The 17,615-nt window shown below is 37.5% G+C and overlaps 1 protein-coding gene across 1 annotated transcript; it reads right to left on the reverse strand.

Moving 5' to 3' along the window:
• Positions 1 to 1,239: 1,239 nt before the first annotated feature.
• LOC117407256 (insulin receptor substrate 2) lies at positions 1,240 to 16,453 on the reverse strand. Its single transcript, XM_034012044.3, has 2 exons — positions 12,999 to 16,453; positions 1,240 to 3,318 (listed from the first exon to the last, which is right to left on the reverse strand). The coding sequence occupies exons 1-2, from the start codon at positions 16,168 to 16,170 to the stop codon at positions 3,314 to 3,316; spliced, it is 3,177 nt and encodes a 1,058-aa protein (XP_033867935.2). The 5' UTR covers positions 16,171 to 16,453; the 3' UTR covers positions 1,240 to 3,313.
• Between the last annotated feature and the right edge of the window lie 1,162 nt (positions 16,454 to 17,615).

Genomic DNA, 17,615 nt, shown 5'->3' on the forward strand with positions numbered 1-17,615 from the left:
TGGAAACAGAGATGTCAATCTGTAATGGCAATCATTCATGTGTACTTATACTGTATAATAATGTTGCATAATAGTTTCAATCTGTTTGTTAAAGAAGGGGGAACTGCATGGGCATGATCTCAAACACGCAAACTCAAAAGCAAACAGTGTTAATGGCAGCTGGGCAGCCCATCTACCCGCCTAATGCTGTAAATGACGCAGACACAGAATGATTGAGTGCCACACTCTTGCAGTGTGCATGTGACCTGCCTCTGGACAGTGCACAGCAGGTGGAGCTACACTTGGGCCTCCTGCGTTTCAGCCACAGAAACGGAATCCCCGTTTCAGGTGTCAGATTCCAGTCAGAGAAATGCAACAAGATGACTTCCTTACATCTTCTGTAGGTTTGCTGCAGTACAATCCTTTTCCCTCAGGAAAGGTTAGCATACGCTGGGCTGGATGTTTTGTGACAAACTCCATTACCACGGTTCATTTAACAACAGTCTGCTTGACCAGAGGCTGATGGGAGATGATGCTCTGTCTCCGTGACTATGTAGTTAGGTCTTTGTTTTAAAAACATATCAGAACTTGCATTACAGAAATATGCTGCAAGTCATTACATCTGAAATCATCCAGTACCAGATATATTTAAAAGAAAACATAAAAAAAGAGTTACGTGAGGTTTTAAGATGACATTGAAAAATTCAGATTAAAAGATAAACCCATATGAAGTGAGCAAGTTCTACTTTTCTAGTACTGACAAAATGGAACAAGTTTGTCCTTTTTTTATTGAATGAGCTTATGGGGAAAAAAAAAAAAAAAACTTTACATATTATGACTGTTGGCAAAAGAACAATCCCATTAGCTAATTTAAAAAAAACACAGAAAAAAGTTAGTAATTCTAATTGGCTGCAAGGTACAAAAAGAAACAATGTTTACAATTAGTCTGAACTTAATGTCTAATTCATTCATTCATGAATTAGTTAATTAATTAGTGCGTGGGATTAGCTGGTTCAGATGGCATCTCTATAGACAAGATTATAATGGCTCAATATGTCATATGATATATTCTGTCCTATCTCAGAAAAAATACTATAATATTTACCTATTTAGTATTGAGCTATGAATTATTATGTAGTTTCCAAAACTATTGGGTTGACCTGCATGTCACACATCTATTGGTACTGTATACAACCCAAAAGCTAAACCACAATAAGGTCTGAAAGAAAACCAGAGGTATACAAATTACACACAACTTCATGTTTTAAATAATGTATTTTATTGCATAAGGCTATCAATAATCAATACAGACTAAAGCAATACTTTACTACACCAGTTTAATTGATCATATTTTCTGGTAGCATCACAATTAACAATATATGAAGTATATACAATGGAAGACACAGCAAGATAAATTAGGCCTCTTGTCATATTTAACCTTTTGATATCAATAAACAATAGATATACATACTTATAATGAAAACACTGTTTTAATTACTGTTAGGTTCATATAGCAACAAAAATATTTTTTTTCCATTTAAAGTTGGCAGAAAAAAAATGTACAAACTGCAAATATTCATTTTTTTAAGGTTTAGCAAACATAACACATTTCTTTTTTTTTGGTTCCACTCTGTAAACTAAATTTAAAAATGTAAATATTGCATATGCCATTGGTGAAATGTACCTTAGTAGCAAGATTCTCTAGAATATTGATCAATTTTTAATTACAGTAGGACTACAAACTCATTTATTTAGTGGGATGTTTTTATACAGTGTCCATTCATAAAGGTCCGTGCGTCTCCAGATAACTGAGCGGACATGTTCAGCAGGTACCATGTTTAGTGCTATTGTTATAGATGATGTTTTTACGAGAACAAATCTATAAAATGTTTACTATTTAAATTCCCACCTTTTATTTAGTTTTGAGCTGTGTGTTTACACTATGTACAGTATTAAATTCACTGTAAATAAACTACAGACCAAACATAATTTGGCCAGCGCATTCCTGTGTTATTATGTATGTTGTTGTTACTCCAGTGGCTTGCACTGAAAAAGAAAATACTCTACATTCAAATGTGTCTTGTGTTACAATCTACTTATTAGAAATATGAAGAGGCAGGCAGCCATGGCCACCATCATTAATCAAGATATGTCCTGCCTGGGTGCCCTGTATGAATACAGAAATCAATCAGGGCTTGAGGAATACGCCTATTCAATGGGCTCAACCCATTTTCACAATCCCCGCATCCAGCATTTTTGTCACGTAAGCCTGTATGGACTACGGTTAAGAAGAAAACATATTATAACTGTATTAACAGTGCTTTATGTATGATGGGAAAGAATATTTAGAGGGTTTATAAATAATTTCATATTTAGCAACACAGAGACTACAGAATTTGTTTTAAAAATCAGCATTACATATTCTTTATGAATGCAGTTATCATGGTGAAAGCTGATTTTCTTTACTTGAAACACTGTGTTAAATAATAATAATCTTTAAAACAATATTAATAGTTACAATAATAACATTTAAAAAAATTGAAAACAATCATATTAATAGTTACAATAATAATAATAATAATAATAATAATAATAATAATAATAATAATAATAATAATAATAATAATAATAATACAAAAAAAATGTGTAGATTGAGCATTCAACAGAAAATTGTTTTCTATTAGTGATACCACCAGGAAATGTTCATCTTAATTGCAGAGGATTCCTTTTTTTTTTTTCTTTTTAGGTCCAACTTTGGACCTAAAAGTCGGTAAGGCTTTGGATTTGTCTTGCGAGACGTTCGGTTTTGAAAATAAATGAAGTCCTTTTATTAGTTTTGCAATATTACCTGGCTTTTATATCTTTGAGGTAGGGCTTCAAGGTGTCGTGTCTTTTCCTTTTTTTATTTTTTTTTATTCTCTTCAAGTTTTTTTTGCCACTGTGCTATAGAAGCACAAACATATCTCCCATAATGCTGTGCATTCGTGAAGCCTTCTTGTGATGCTGGCAAATTAAGGTTGTCTTCCAAACGTTCCAGTTTTTGTCGCAGAAACGGCTAAAAAATTAATTTCTGGTAAAGCAAGACATTTTACAGTTTACTCTTGAAGGAAAGCAGCAAGATGATGGTTCCTGATTTGAAGTAAGGGAGGCAGAGAGCTCCTCAAGCCTTGTGAATTCACTGCACAAACATACTGCAAGTGCCACCACTGTCTTGACATTCTGGTGTCTGAAACAGTAACCCTTTAGCAGCTTGTGTTACAATTATATTTAGAGCAGCTTCTTCAGCGTTGAACTGTATGTAGAGCGTGTTCTTGCAGAAAAGAAACATGTTTTCTTAATCTAGAAAAGAAAAAAAAAACAACAAATAAGTCTTGCGATAATAATTTACAATAAACTCTGTCATGCTTCTTTATTTAGCCTCAGTATTATTAAAATCGTTTAAAAAAAACACAAGAAAATTGTTTTAATATTGATCTTAAATGGCTCCATCGAATGATATATATTTCAAGGAACGTAAATGTAAGAAATCTTTTTAGGTTTTGTGTAGCTATTTCTAGTACAGCTTTGCAAAATGTCCTATTTATTTATTTCTTAGCAGACGCCCTTATCCAGGGCGACTTACAATTGTTACAAGATATCACATTATTTTACATACATACAATTACCCATTTATACAGTTGGGTTTTTACTGGAGCAATCTAGGTAAAGTACCTTGCTCAAAGGTACAACAGCAGTGCCCCCACTGGGGATTGAACCCACGACCCTCCGGTCAAACAGAAACATCAACAGAAAAAACAACATGTGCGACTTTCTTTAATGTTGTAATGATTTTTTTCTGGTTTCAATACACTACTGTTCACGATTTATAAGACTGCTGGGTCTTTATAATTGTAGAAAATCTAATAAAATGTAAAATCTTATATAAAAAGATTACACTGTCCTTAAGCTACTGTAGGACCATATCTAAATAAAATAGATGTGTCTTAGGTACTGTATATAGTAAATGTATTTGACCTAAAATGAACACAAACTCTTTCTTTCTGTGTTGGAGATTACTCTCTATTAAAATACAGATGCTTTCATATTCATTAAGCCTACATGTACAGTTAATAGTTAATGTTCCCTTTATTTTCTTCCCATGTAGTCTAACTCCATCTATTTCTTTTGTGCACAAAGATATGTCATCAATAAGCTATTTTACCAAAGAATATATTATATGTACAGACGTTTCTCAAGCTCAATGCAATATTGCCCCCCCACCCCCACTCCCACACAAATGCAGTAAGAAATTACAAAAACTATTGCTGTTTAAAAGTTACAAACTGAAATTCCTGATCTTCAAACATATTTTACTGATATTTAAAAAAAAAAAAAATTATATACTGTATATATATATATATACATATATATACAGTGCCAGTGGCCCAGTCAAAGTCCTGATCTCAATCCCATTGAGAATCTGTGGCACTACTTGAAAATTGCGGTCCACAAGCGTCATCCAACCAACCTGAACAACCTGGAGCAAAGAAGAATGGGCCAAAATCACTCCGACACTGTGTGCAAAGCTGGTACATACTTACCCCAAAAGACTTAAAGCTGTTATTGCAGCGAAAGGTAGCTCTACCAAATATTAATGTGTGGGGGTTGAATACTTATGCAAGCAAGATATTTCAGTTTTTTATTTTTCTTAAAAATATTTCCCAGTGTCACCTTACAATAATTGATTTTGAGTTTCAGTGTTTTAAAATAAAATATCAAACAGAACAAAATTTCAATGTACCATTTGTAATTCAGTAATATGAGAGAATTGGTCAGGGGTCTGAATACTTTTGCAAGGCACTAATTATATATATATATATATATATATATATATATATATATATATATATATATATATATATATATATATATATTAGTTAGAGATGATACCAAAATCAAAATTTATAAAGGATCTGATAAGAAACTTACAGTATCTCTCACCTTCTGGAACAGAAGAGGAAATCAATGATTAGTACGTGCCACCTAGCCAAGCAACCACTCCACATTATACAGAGTCAGCGGAGGGGCAGCCAAAAAGCAAACAGCAGAACACATGCTGCTGGATATTGACCGCCACAGTACTACTGCCAAAGACTCCCACCTGACGAGCCATCGCTCACCACTGTCACATTCCCATTAACAGTACAGAAAGATAGCTGACTGAACTGTTTGTACACTCTTTACAAATTGACTCGTTCGCCTCCATTGTCACATACACACAATGCTTAATTTGCGGCACTGATAACTCACTCAACTAGCAAAAATAGACAAAATAAATAAAGCTTTTACACAAACCAGAAGAATCTTGGTCTCAAACGGTTCCTTTTCTGATGAATACAAAGAAGCCAACAAGAGTTGCTTTACATTAATTTAAGCTACAGTTACATTCATGAGACAGCGAAACTCTGCGCTGTGTTTACAAAGTAGTCCGTAAAAGTAAAACTGTCATTGACACAGTATTGCATGAAAATAACTGACTCCCATGACATCCTATAAAAGCTTTTTTTATTATTATTTTTATTTGCGGCAATTATTTAGCTGTGTCCCCATTTTACTTGCTCTTGACAGATCTCTATACAATATATTTGAGAATTCACCATTGTGTAATGAATGGCTTTACCTTATGGGAATAAATGCTGTTGTTTATGGCTAACAAAATGACCATTACCCAAACAAGTTTTAGACTTAGTGATTTATAACACATAAGTAAGCTGCAACATACAGTATTATTGATTAATAAACCATTCTAGTATTTGAACAGCGTATTGAGTGTACTAATCATTAATAAAATTCCTATACCACCATATAATACCACGGTCATTCACCTAGCTAAATTCTCAGTTCCACTCAGATTGAATTGCAAATTCCAATCTCATATTCTCTCTGCAGATTTTTCAATAAAGTCACTACTTATTTTTCGGTACTGGTCAGGTTGGTAGGGCAAGCAGCGGCTGTGCTTTCTGCGATCAGCAGAATGACTTAATTTTACATTTGCTGAACTAGTGCAATACACTCGAAATGAACACGACAGCACACACAGTCAAGGCTGGTGCAATCACTTTGCTCTTCACAGCTGACGCAGATGTGCAGCAGGCAGCATATACATTTTAGGCAAGTACAAGAGCCAGGTTATTACCATATGCCACTTATGCGGTGTTATCTACAGTACCTGAACAAACAACAGAAATCAGTCCAAGTCAGAGGGTCACATCTTTGTTTTTGGTCTTTTTTAAATAAAGACTTTTTTTTTTTTTTTTTTTTTTTTTTAGTCGTCGCCAATTATTTTTACCCCGGTTTTCACCCCAATTTAGCATGCCCAATTATTATCTGTATCCCCGGCTCACCGCTCGCAACCCCCCCGCCTACTCAGGAAATGGAGGCTGAAACACGCGTCCTCCGAAACGTGCTCCTTCCAAGCCGTCAGCCAATTGTGCGCCGCCCCCTAGGAACTCTCGGTCACGGTCAGCTGTGACATAGCCTGGAATCGAACCAGCGATCTCCAGGCTATAGAGCACATCCTGCGAGGAGCGCCTTTACTGGATGCGCCACTCGGGAGCCCTAAAGACATTTCAATTAAATCGTAACTATTTCAATATAGAAACATTGCAAAAAGACTCAAATTCAATGGAGAAAGATCCAGATTTTTGTTTTGTTTTTTTTGGTTAAGAGATCATCTAGGAGAAATCACAAGAAAGTATTCTTTTTTTTTTCCCCCTTCAGGTTCAGATGAAAAACAATACTGTACTGAGGGCTGATTAAGTAGCATGGTATTTGAAAGTAATTGTTAACATCTGCTGGTACTAGATTTTTCATAGTGAGCATGTAACATACCAAGAGAGGACTTTCAGATACAGACCTAACTGAAATCTTAACAGTTGCTCTCTGTTCCTTTAAAGGCAGATGACCACCGCTACTGTCTCTTGTCACAACCCTCTCTTTACATTCCCCACTCATTACAAAATGGGCTGCTTTTTATCATTCTGCCCTTTCATATCCTGCTGTGAAAACACAAACAACCATTGTAACAGTATTTAAGGACAATGAAAGTAGTCCATTTTGGTCATAACCTTGCATTATCCACATTTACACTATGCTGTAAACTATTATTTAATATGCAACAGTACAATGCAATATTTGAGAAGGTTACTAGGAGTAGCTAATTCCAGACATCCAATTATGTAATAATGCACTGAGCACACTTCCTGTAGGATAAAAAAAAAGGAGATCTGATAACATTTAATGAATCAGCCACCTGCAGTCAGGCTTTTCTTCAAAACATCAGCTGGAGCTCCTGTCCATCCCTTCTTAAAAGCAGTGCTTTAAATACTAGCCTGTGTGTTGTTTGATATATAAAACATTTTGCATCCTGTTCATTCCAAATCTTTCTTTTTTTTTTTTGAAGCACACACTGTGCCATAATAGTTGATATTAATAAATGCAAACTATTTGCAATCTGTCTCCTCGTTGCTTTAGCATATACTTCGGCAAGTCAGCAACATGTCACTTACAAACTAATGATCTCAATTTGTTCAAGTGCAAAAGCTCCCTACTGTGAGACTGAATGCATCATATAAACAGCACTGAGAAATACTGCTCTGGCCTGGCGCAGACAAAGGACATTTTAATTGCACTTTCTGTTCGGCAACATTTTATCATCTACAGTATATTCACTACCAAAAAGAAGAGCAAAAACAATAGCAAGGCAGTTGATGAGGTGGGATTAGGAAATCCTCACTGCCAAAAGCGATTTGTACTTTTTTTATTTCGTGCTAAAACACTGAAATCCAAAACAGTACTATAAGATCACAGAGGTATGAGCTGGTTCTTTTTACACGACAGTTCAGTGTCACATAAATGCCAAGTTACAGCTCCTTATGTAATGTGAATACAAGCTGCTGTGGATGGTGTGTCAGGACAGAGGGTAAGGCAGGGGTTTGCGTATTACTGCAGAGGCAATTTTCTTTGGATCAAGCCTGCAGCTCCTGATGTTGACTCTGTCAGCCGATGGGGAGTCTCCAATGTTTTGGCAGCCCTGTGACTCTTTCCCTGACTCTAAACAAAACAAGCAGCTCAACAATATCTAATCCCTGCGTAAAGTAATCCGTCTTAGCTCTGTACTAAATGTAGGTAACGTTTGGGATGTCTTTATCTTTAGCTAGAACATCCTGGCCTACTCTGTTTTCACACTGGTGTCATGGAAACGTCAACACTGGAGCTAGCTATTATAGAAGCCTCCTCAAAAGTACATACTGGGCTAAAAAATAAATAAAAAATACAGCCTCCTGAAAGACACAAGAGCCACCTTGATTTTCAAATTTACTGCCATCTTTTAAAAAAAAGTTATTCACACGGAACACAAGATAAGGGTCTCTTTGTTCGGACAGAGTGTTTAAATTATCTTCTTGTAGTGCTCCCGTTCCTTGGCTAAAGGGCAATTATTTGATCCTGTTTTGTTTGGTAGTGAGGCAGATGGTCTGCAATCATTAGCCTATTGTCAGTGGCGATCCTGAAGTAGATAACAAGTGAGCACTGCTTGTAACGGCAGGTGCACAACCCTGGGGCTGCCATCTGCTGGGATGGAACTACTTTCTGTTCTAGAATGCTTAAGATGCTTAAAAAAAACAAAAAAAACACCTTATTAACATTTTATCATCAACTTTGTTACAATATCTGGCACCTGATAAGCATCCATATTCATCTAAAATGGGCACAAGGTTTAGTGTACATTAATACATCTTAGTTCATTTATATTCTGCAGCATTAGCTTTAAAAAAAAAAAAAACTTCAAGTACTCCACATGATGTGGGAGGGGTCAAAAAGGTGGTTCATTTGATTTGCAGTGCTATTAGGCTGGGGGAGGGAGTATTGTGCTAGTTCTATATATTTTTCAATGCTTGAAATCTGTGTGTGCAATCTTATGACTGCCAGTTGTTTTCTAACTCAAGTTGAAATGCAAAACTAGATAGATTTTCGAATCGGAGAACGCAAGTACCACCTATAAAAAGAAAGGCCCTATTTAATAAATTAAGAGTAGCAAACTATTTTCAGTGAGCAAAAACAAATCATTGAGATTCCACATGCAACAGTTATGTGTTAATGATTTGATAGTAAATGTCTGCAGTTACAGCTGCGGCACAAAGCCTAAGAAGTGGAATCTGGCTGAACAGGAAGGTTACGGTACAGACTATTTACACTTCATGAGCTATGTAGTATGTGAGAAGCAAAAAACTGGCATCACATGCCTCTGTTTACAAGCAAATTATAACTAAATAAATAACAACCACATTCAAAAGTAACCTTTATACCTGGGGCTAATCAATTTTACAAACAATATTGTTGACTTTGCAGAAAATCTTTTTTGTTTTGTTTTGTTTTTTTGTATGGTTTTGTGAAAATGAAATTGATACAAAAGCGTTTTGGTTATTTTGAAAAAGACTAAAGTAATCTGAAGCAATCATCAGCTTGAGCACTTCCTCTGCCTTGGGCAACATTCCTGTGCTGATCCTGGTCAAAACAACTCCTGCCTGAACTGTTTACTTTATCAGAGACACAATACTCTGTGAAACTCTGCACAGCCATTACCTTATTTGTTCTTGCCCAGTAGCATTTGTGAATCTCTTTTCATGATTTTACATTTTTATTTGGAATGCTATGTTATTTTGTTTAAGCTGAGAAATGTTAATGAGCAATTAAATAACCTATTTCTCATTTCTCCATTTTAAACTTTCTCAACTTCAGTTGCCCATTGTTATGAAAGTTTGTTTGGAGCACTCGCTAAGGGGTTGTTATCTTAAAAGTGTACTTGTAATAAGAAAAAACAAAAAACAAAACGTCAAAACCAAAATTATGTTACAAAGCTAAAAAAAAAAAAAGTAAATTGCGTCTACAGTAAACACAATATCAAGTATGCCGTATATTAAAACAGAAGGAAATTGACCCTTTATATTAAAACTTGCTTTCAGTATTTAAAACAAAAAGTAAATATAAATAAATAAATATATAAATAAATAAAATAAAATAAAATAAAAAAATACCCCAAAGCCAAGCAGTTTGAAAAACAAGCGAGCAGCTACCCGTCAGAGCAACCTTTGAACAGACTACATTCCAGTCATGAACCGAGTGAACTGGTAAACAACCGACTCACTTGTTTTTCTATAACCCTTCCCTAATTACTGCACAACTAGCGACGTTCAACTAACAGCCTCTTGAAACACGGATTGAGAGGCACACGTTACTGCCATGAGCTTTACCACACAGTACACAGTAAAAACTAAAAACAAAACAAACAAACAAAAAAACTCTACACTTGTACAAGCATGCAATGGAAAATAGCTCAGCTGAGTAACAAGTATTACAGAACATAAAGCTAATCCATTAAGGACACCCAAAGTTTATTGATTTTCTTTATGTAATTCCTCGATATTTTTTTTATTATTTATTTATTTTATTTATTTATTTATTCCCCAATAAAATGCACGTGAGTTACATTAAAAAGCTATCTTTACATTCAAGGATACAAATTGTAGGCACAAAAGTGCTGTGCAAGGGCTTTAATAGGGTTTCAGAGCTCATTGTTTATAATGTTATAGTGCTTTAGGGTGCAATACAGTCCCCGTGTGTTTAGTACCCGTGACGACTGTTGTTCTTAAGAACAGGGATACCATAAAAAAAAAAACGAAACCAAAAGAAAAACTACAGCTCTCGTCAAATGGATATACTATTCAGCTCGCATAGACCATCCTGGCTAGACTATGACACTGTATTAGTGAGTGCATGCTGTATGATTTCGCTACAGTACTGTACACATTATTTATTTATTGTGGTGAAACAGAGCCTTGCTTTGAAAAAAAGCAGGTTTGTAACCTAGCGCGCTTCCTGCACCCAGATCGGCACGTGATCGTCTAAGTGAAGGGGTGTTAGGACAGCAGTGCAAGCATCAGCATGAGGCCACAGCATCTAGGTTGCCAGTAATGAATGTTCAGAGCCTAATTGAACAAAACAGCTATTTCACCAAGTGCGATTTTAAGTTTCTGGAATTTGCAGTACAATTATACCACAATGTGTAAGAATACCGTGTATGCACGACCCTCTTTCTATCCCTGAGCTACAGCCCAAATCAAATAATTTTACAAATGTTGGTTACTGTAGGACAATAAAGTGTATTTGTTATACTAGAGAAACTCTTGAAGCCCACATTTTTGCTGCATTATCCCATCAATTGACCAAAAGTCAAAGCAGATATATGTACCACATTACACATAACACCACTTTTTGTTAATAAGCCCTACGATCACAAAACATGTGCAGTAGCTAACACTGTAGCAAGAGACACATATATTACGATGGCACACGACTACGTGGGTCTCTTGCATTGCAGTTAGCGATTGCACATGTTTTGAAGCGAGGAGAGGAGAGTAAAGCTGTGCCCTTATCTTGTCACAACAGCCATAGGATACACTTTTCTAATCAAATACAAATGAAAGTGCACCTGCCTACAAAACGCAATGGATTTAAGTGCGCGTGTGTTTATTACTACTATTATACCAGGTGCATTCCAATGTCGGTTTTAAACAGAAGCTTCCTTCGCCTTCTAGCATTCCATCCATCCGTTTTTTTTTTTCAATTTTCTTTTTAGCTTCGTAGACATTAATAATTATATAATAACGTACAAATTAATCAGTCTGATTTGCTATGCTAAAACTAAGAAATGATAGGCTCCTTGACACCCAACCAGTACGGTTTGTGTGGCTCCCATACCGAAATGAACAGCTGTAGTTGTCAAGATGACTTGCTAAGCAACAACAACGCACTGAAAACAAACACACACACTTCAAAGCGTAACATAAAAACATGTTTACGTGACGATAATACAGTCCATAGACGGGTCTGTTTAGAAACTAAGTTTTCTACTTTGGATATTGATCAACTATTATCAGTGTTTAAATACATAATTAGCAATAATAAACAGAGCATCGCCGCGCTCTTTCAAACCTTGCATTTGCAGTTGCTGTTGTACCCCGCTAGTTTACAAAACACTACAAACTCGGTAACATTCTGAAACCGCATTATTTATGAGCACTATCCCATAGAATGTATAATCGCTAGCTATACCAAAAGCCTATCGCAACAAACTGTAGCAAGCAAACTGTATAATGCAGCCATGCCCGGAACCAATTCTTTTTTTAATGTTGTTACAGTACATTAACCGCCGCCCCTCACCCCCTACATGAAAAGGTTATATATATATATATATATATATATATATATATATATATATATATATATAAGGTTCTAACCCCTGCGCGGCGTACACTGTAAACGGTAAGATAATTAATATATGCAATTAACAAATTGGTAAGAAAATCTAGTTTGCTAATTAAAGATAAAAAGATTGTAGTTAATTACTTTGGACAGTTACAAGTAATTAGAAATGTCTTTGTCCCTTTCCATTAAATCTGATTTGTATTGTATTATTTTAAATACATAAATAAATAAATAAATAAATAAATAAATAAATACATTTATTTACAAGTCACTTGCTACACACACATATAAATAAAACAAAATCCTACCACTACAAAATACCCAGTGCTCAGTCAATTCATTTTTAAAACATAAGGCCTGCGTTCAGTTTTATTTTTGTGCTTCAGTTGTTTATTACTCTGTATACACCAGCGTTTGGAAACTAGCTTCCCTTTCAACTGAGAGAAATACTAATAAAAGTATGGATTTACTGGTTTGGGGAGCAATAACCCATCCCTCCCTAACTGCACACACACACAATGTTGTATTGGTAAAAGTAGCAGTAACGCACATTAACCTATGTGAATGGGTTCACAAACTTCTGTCTATTTTGCAGTTGCCAGAATGATTTAGAAATGCTTTACAATGGTTTCTGACTGTATAGAATATATAAAAGTATATATATACACACACTGTCTGACACAGCAATTAAATATAAGACAAAGAAAAATACTAACCTTGAGTAGCAGCAGTGTTTTCCTTTAAAAAGCCTATACTGGCATAAAGGCTGGAATCTATTCCATTAGTACCGCCTTTAAAGTAATTGGCTGTCTTAAGTCTTACAATGTTTTCGCATTTTCCCAAGCTGTCATCCATCAGATCTAAGGCAATGTAATTCAGTCCGTTTTGAAAACCTGCAGATGTCTCACGACACATGGGACTGCCGTACTCTTCTTCAGACCCCTCACTTTTCCTGAGAGAAACATTTTCTACAGAGGCAGAGCTGTGTCTCTTGGGATCATGTGCAAAGGAAGGAAAGACCGGCGTTACAGTAGTGGTGGAGGAGAAGGTTTCAGAACTGTGGCGTCTTCGTCCCTGGGGGTCCGCACGGATCACCTTAGCCCCTCTGTCAGGGTTCAGTGAGGGGCCAGGCACCATGAAAGCCTCAGCTCCGGACATCTGATCTGTCAAGGTTATTCTGTTTATCACATTTGTGGGGCTTGTAGTTTGTGCACTTTCTGTTTTTTGTGAAATAGGCTGTGGAGGTGTATTTGCCATCCCAAATGTCATTTCTGTGTAATCATCTTTTATTGGACTAGAGAGGCACACAGACGCAGTCTGCGCTTTGAGGTACTCATCATCAGGCTGGCTTCTGCAAGCACATGATAAGGCAGATATCACACTCAATGAAACTACAGAGGCATCCCCAAACTTAGGGGACTGTGAACTCAGGTCAATGTTCATGTAATCTGATAAAGGGGATCTCCTGTGCCCATTTGTAGAGCCCAATGAAGATGCCAGGCTTTCTCTAGACAAAGGAGGAGAGTACCTTGTAGTTTCGCTGAAGTCTATTTTTATATACTCCCCTGGACTTTTGGGCTCAGGTGGCAAGGGGTGCTCATTCATACTTGGCAAAGTCTTCAAAGTATCCAGAAACAGCCTGGTTGGCCTGATGTTTCGCCCCCTATGGACCAAATTTTGTCTTACTGGTGAGGGAGCCAAGTGGTTTGTTACAGCCAAGTTAGCCAACGTGGTACAGTAATTTGACTCCTCAACAATCATTTGATTCTTCAAATTCATCATTACATACTGTTCGGTGTCCCCATTTTTTTGTACCTGTGTTTTGTGTGATCGAGGCAATGAATTAAATGTGGAAGGTTTTGGGTGTTCGCTGTTAAGGGAGCTCAGAAAGTAATCAGGGGGCGTAAGCGAGACACAGTGGTCAACAGGTGACATGTTCATGTAGTCGCCATTTGTAAGCTTACCATCAGAGCTCTCAACCGATAACTTGGAGCTGCACCACATTCTCATATAACCGCTGTCATCAAGAGAGCAGCTGCTGGGAGAATTGGTTGTGTGGCCGTTCCCATTCTCTTGGGGGTGACATCTTGGGTTGATGATTTGTTTAGGGGCCGAGATGCTAGTGGGACTCATTGGCATGTAGTCTTCCTTCCTGCTGGATTTAGCTGTCACTCCAGGTGTCATCGGCATGTAGCCATCATCACCCAAGTTGCTACTTGAGCTTTTGTGTGACCCAATTTCAACGTCACCATAATCTTCTGGATATGGATTGTAAGTAACTTTCGGTGATGCTGTATATGAATGGAGGCCAGAGTTGCTGCTGGCATTTGTTGCTCTCATCAACGTGTACTCATCCAGCGATGCCGAGGAGACAGTGGATGCTGCTCTCTGTTGTGGTGGTGTTGTCAGCGAATAGGTCCTCTTTCTGTATGCTTTATCTAAGTCCAATAACTCTTCTCTTGATGCTCGACTATAACCAGCAGGCCTGCCCATTGTCATGTAGCTATACAAGTCACTGGTCTCACGGTATGGTGGTGTGTCATCAATGGACTCAGGTGTGTTGCTTCTGATGCCCAGATACTGTCTAACATCCACTGGACTTGAGCCACACTCATCACAGGACATGAAGCCACCGTCACTTGGTGACCCTGAAACAGAGGCACTCCCACTAGATGGCCGCTGAATAGTGTCTAACGCTGAGCCATGCCCACTGCTTGATGACAAGCTCACAGGGCTTGTAGCTGAAGGCGGTGACTGAGAAACTGGCATGGACATTGATTTGCTATGGTGCAATGGATTAGTATGGAAAACTCTTGAGGGTCTAGTGGTGACAGTATTGGAACGACTCAGGTGTGTCCTTACCATGTTTGGACTGATCGGGCTCCCAGTCACTGACACCGGTCTGGACATGGTTCCATCCCCTTCACTCGCTGTCCGGATACGACAAGAGGACAATTTATTGGCAGGTGAAGTAGCTGCCATGCTGTCAGTCCTTGACCTCCGGGTTAGTCCAGTCTGACTGGGTGGCAAGTTATTTAAATGCCGCCTGGTAGGCACTGAAATGGGGTTGGTACCTGAAGACTGGCTTTTACTCCTGGGTCTGAATTCTGATAACTCTTTCATTGCTTTCATAGCTTCCAATATGGTCTCGTGTATATTCTGAGCCACTACAGAGTCATCTGCTTGCATCCAGAGCTCCCCTGGACCTGTAGAAGCAGACCTGCCCACTTCAATGAAGAAAAAATTGTCTGAGTGCCCACATCGTCTAATATTCATTAGCTGTAAACTGACAGAGGGCACCTCAGAGTTCAATTTGACAAAACCAATGCTCCTGCTTGAAAGGCACAGCCTGTAAACGCCAGTTAAATTTTTGCTCTGTCCCAGTCCTTTGGATTTCAGATTAACCTGCCAGACCTCCTTGTAAACTGCGTTAGCCGGAGTAATCAGTCCGTAGTTTGTCTCTTCAATCCCCACCAGGGAAGAGGCTGAGGTGGAAGCAGACCCGTCGTACACTTTACCTTCATTCAGTAAATCAGTTAAAGCTAAGTACCAGCTTTCCTGCTCCTGCTCGTTTTCAGCAGCCACAGCAAAGTACTCGTCCTTGGCGTAAAGGGCGATCAGGTGTTTGTGTTTGGCGTCTGCTCTCTTGTTGATATTCAGACATGAGTCCAGAGTTATGATCCTTTTAGCAGCCGACTTGTTTTTCCATTTCTTTTCGTTCTCGTAGTACTCCAGTCTCGCAGGCAAGCCTTCGCTCTGTTCTTTCAAAATAAAAAACCTCTTGTGCCCGTGTTTCTGCTTCTTCAGGTATCCGCATTTCTTAATAGTATTATTATTAATATTAACATTAGAAAATAGGTGCCCTCCCGTCGTTGGCGGACTCGCCATCCTCTTCTCCTAAACTCTCACTTTTTAACTTTGTATCTGTTCTTTTCGTATGTGAGGAAAAAAAAAGCTTGTTTTACCTTGTCGTTCTATTTCTTTCCAGACGCCCGGGTATCCATTCGGTATCTGTAACAGTTTAACAGTAAATAACGCATATCACTGAATGACTGAACTGAAGAGCAAAACAACATGTGACGTTCTACACATCCAGCTTTAGTTTAAAAAAAAAAATACAAGGCGGTGCAACCTTGAGAGGGGCGTACCTGTCCATCCTCCCATCTGGTCGGCTCATTGGTTAAATTAAGTGATTGAAAGTATTGGCAACCGGTTACACTTACACCCCCTTTTATTTGTTATTGCCACGACTCTTTTCACACAGGCAAAGGTGCTGCAGGACTGACACAATTTGAGATTAATCAGTATTTTTTTTTTTTTTTCCTGTCAGTTGCGTATGTCTTTTTTTTCTCCTGCTTCAAGCAAAATAAATGATTCGTTTCTTAACAAACACTCTTTTGTTTGGTAACAGTGGAACCATTTATCCGCATTATAACACTGCTGATAAAAAAAATCTCAATACACTCCGGGCATTCGTCAGTGAGGATGTGTGACCGCATGTGTGCGCATATCAAGAATGAAGTGTAAGTCATTAGCTTACAATACGTCTTTTAAAAGCAAAGTTGAAAAATAACTGGTAAGTGGTGCTGCCCTGGATGATGTAGCCTAGATTAATTGATTTTCCCTTCCTTGGTAAACAACTCTCCTGCAGCGGCACTTTTTATAAACCTTTTAACAGAAACAGTGTCACTGCTATTACTGTATATAAAGTTTTTTTTTTTTTTTTTAAAGAACGGTGTTTAAATATTCGTCTAGATAAATTAAAAGGCATGAAAGAACAACACTGGGATAATAATACCGCTTGGAGAAAAACAAATGTGTACTTTTGTTTTGCATGGTTGTTTACCACATTTGCGCAGAGTGCATATTTTACTCCAGCTGCCAAGTAAAAAAAAAAACAAGGTGAAGGATTTTTTATTTACATCGGCAGTAGAGGCGGTAGTCCCTTAATCTTTCAACAGATATCATCTTGTAACCATGGCTCAGATCCACACGCATTCAAAACAATAACAATGTTGTTGTATGTGCCTGTACACCCCTGGAATAATTTGCTTGTCAGGATTAATTGTTTTTCTAGCCCTTAATGCTTTGCTGATATTTCTCCTGATTTGTGCACATTTATCTACAAAACTTACTGTAACCCACTTCATAGAAATACATGCACTTCAATAGCGCATTGTATTGCTAGGTGTCAAACATAGAGGAGGATTGAAACAGTATGTAAACATTTAGATCGCCTTTGTCAAAAGCGAGCTATACTGTCTATTTGTCAAGTGTTTGCATGGAGCAGTTAGGCAAACTATTTCCTCTTCAGAGTTTGTAAAAAGGTCATG

The sequence above is a fragment of the Acipenser ruthenus genome, chromosome 8, assembly GCF_902713425.1.
Source record: "Acipenser ruthenus chromosome 8, fAciRut3.2 maternal haplotype, whole genome shotgun sequence".
In the NCBI taxonomy this organism is placed as follows: Eukaryota; Metazoa; Chordata; class Actinopteri; order Acipenseriformes; family Acipenseridae; genus Acipenser; species Acipenser ruthenus.

Bases quoted from the DNA above. Each gene is read 5' to 3' on its own strand.
- LOC117407256 (XM_034012044.3), bottom strand. From the start codon at position 16,170: ATGGCGAGTCCGCCAACGACGGGAGGGCACCTATTTTCTAATGTTAAT.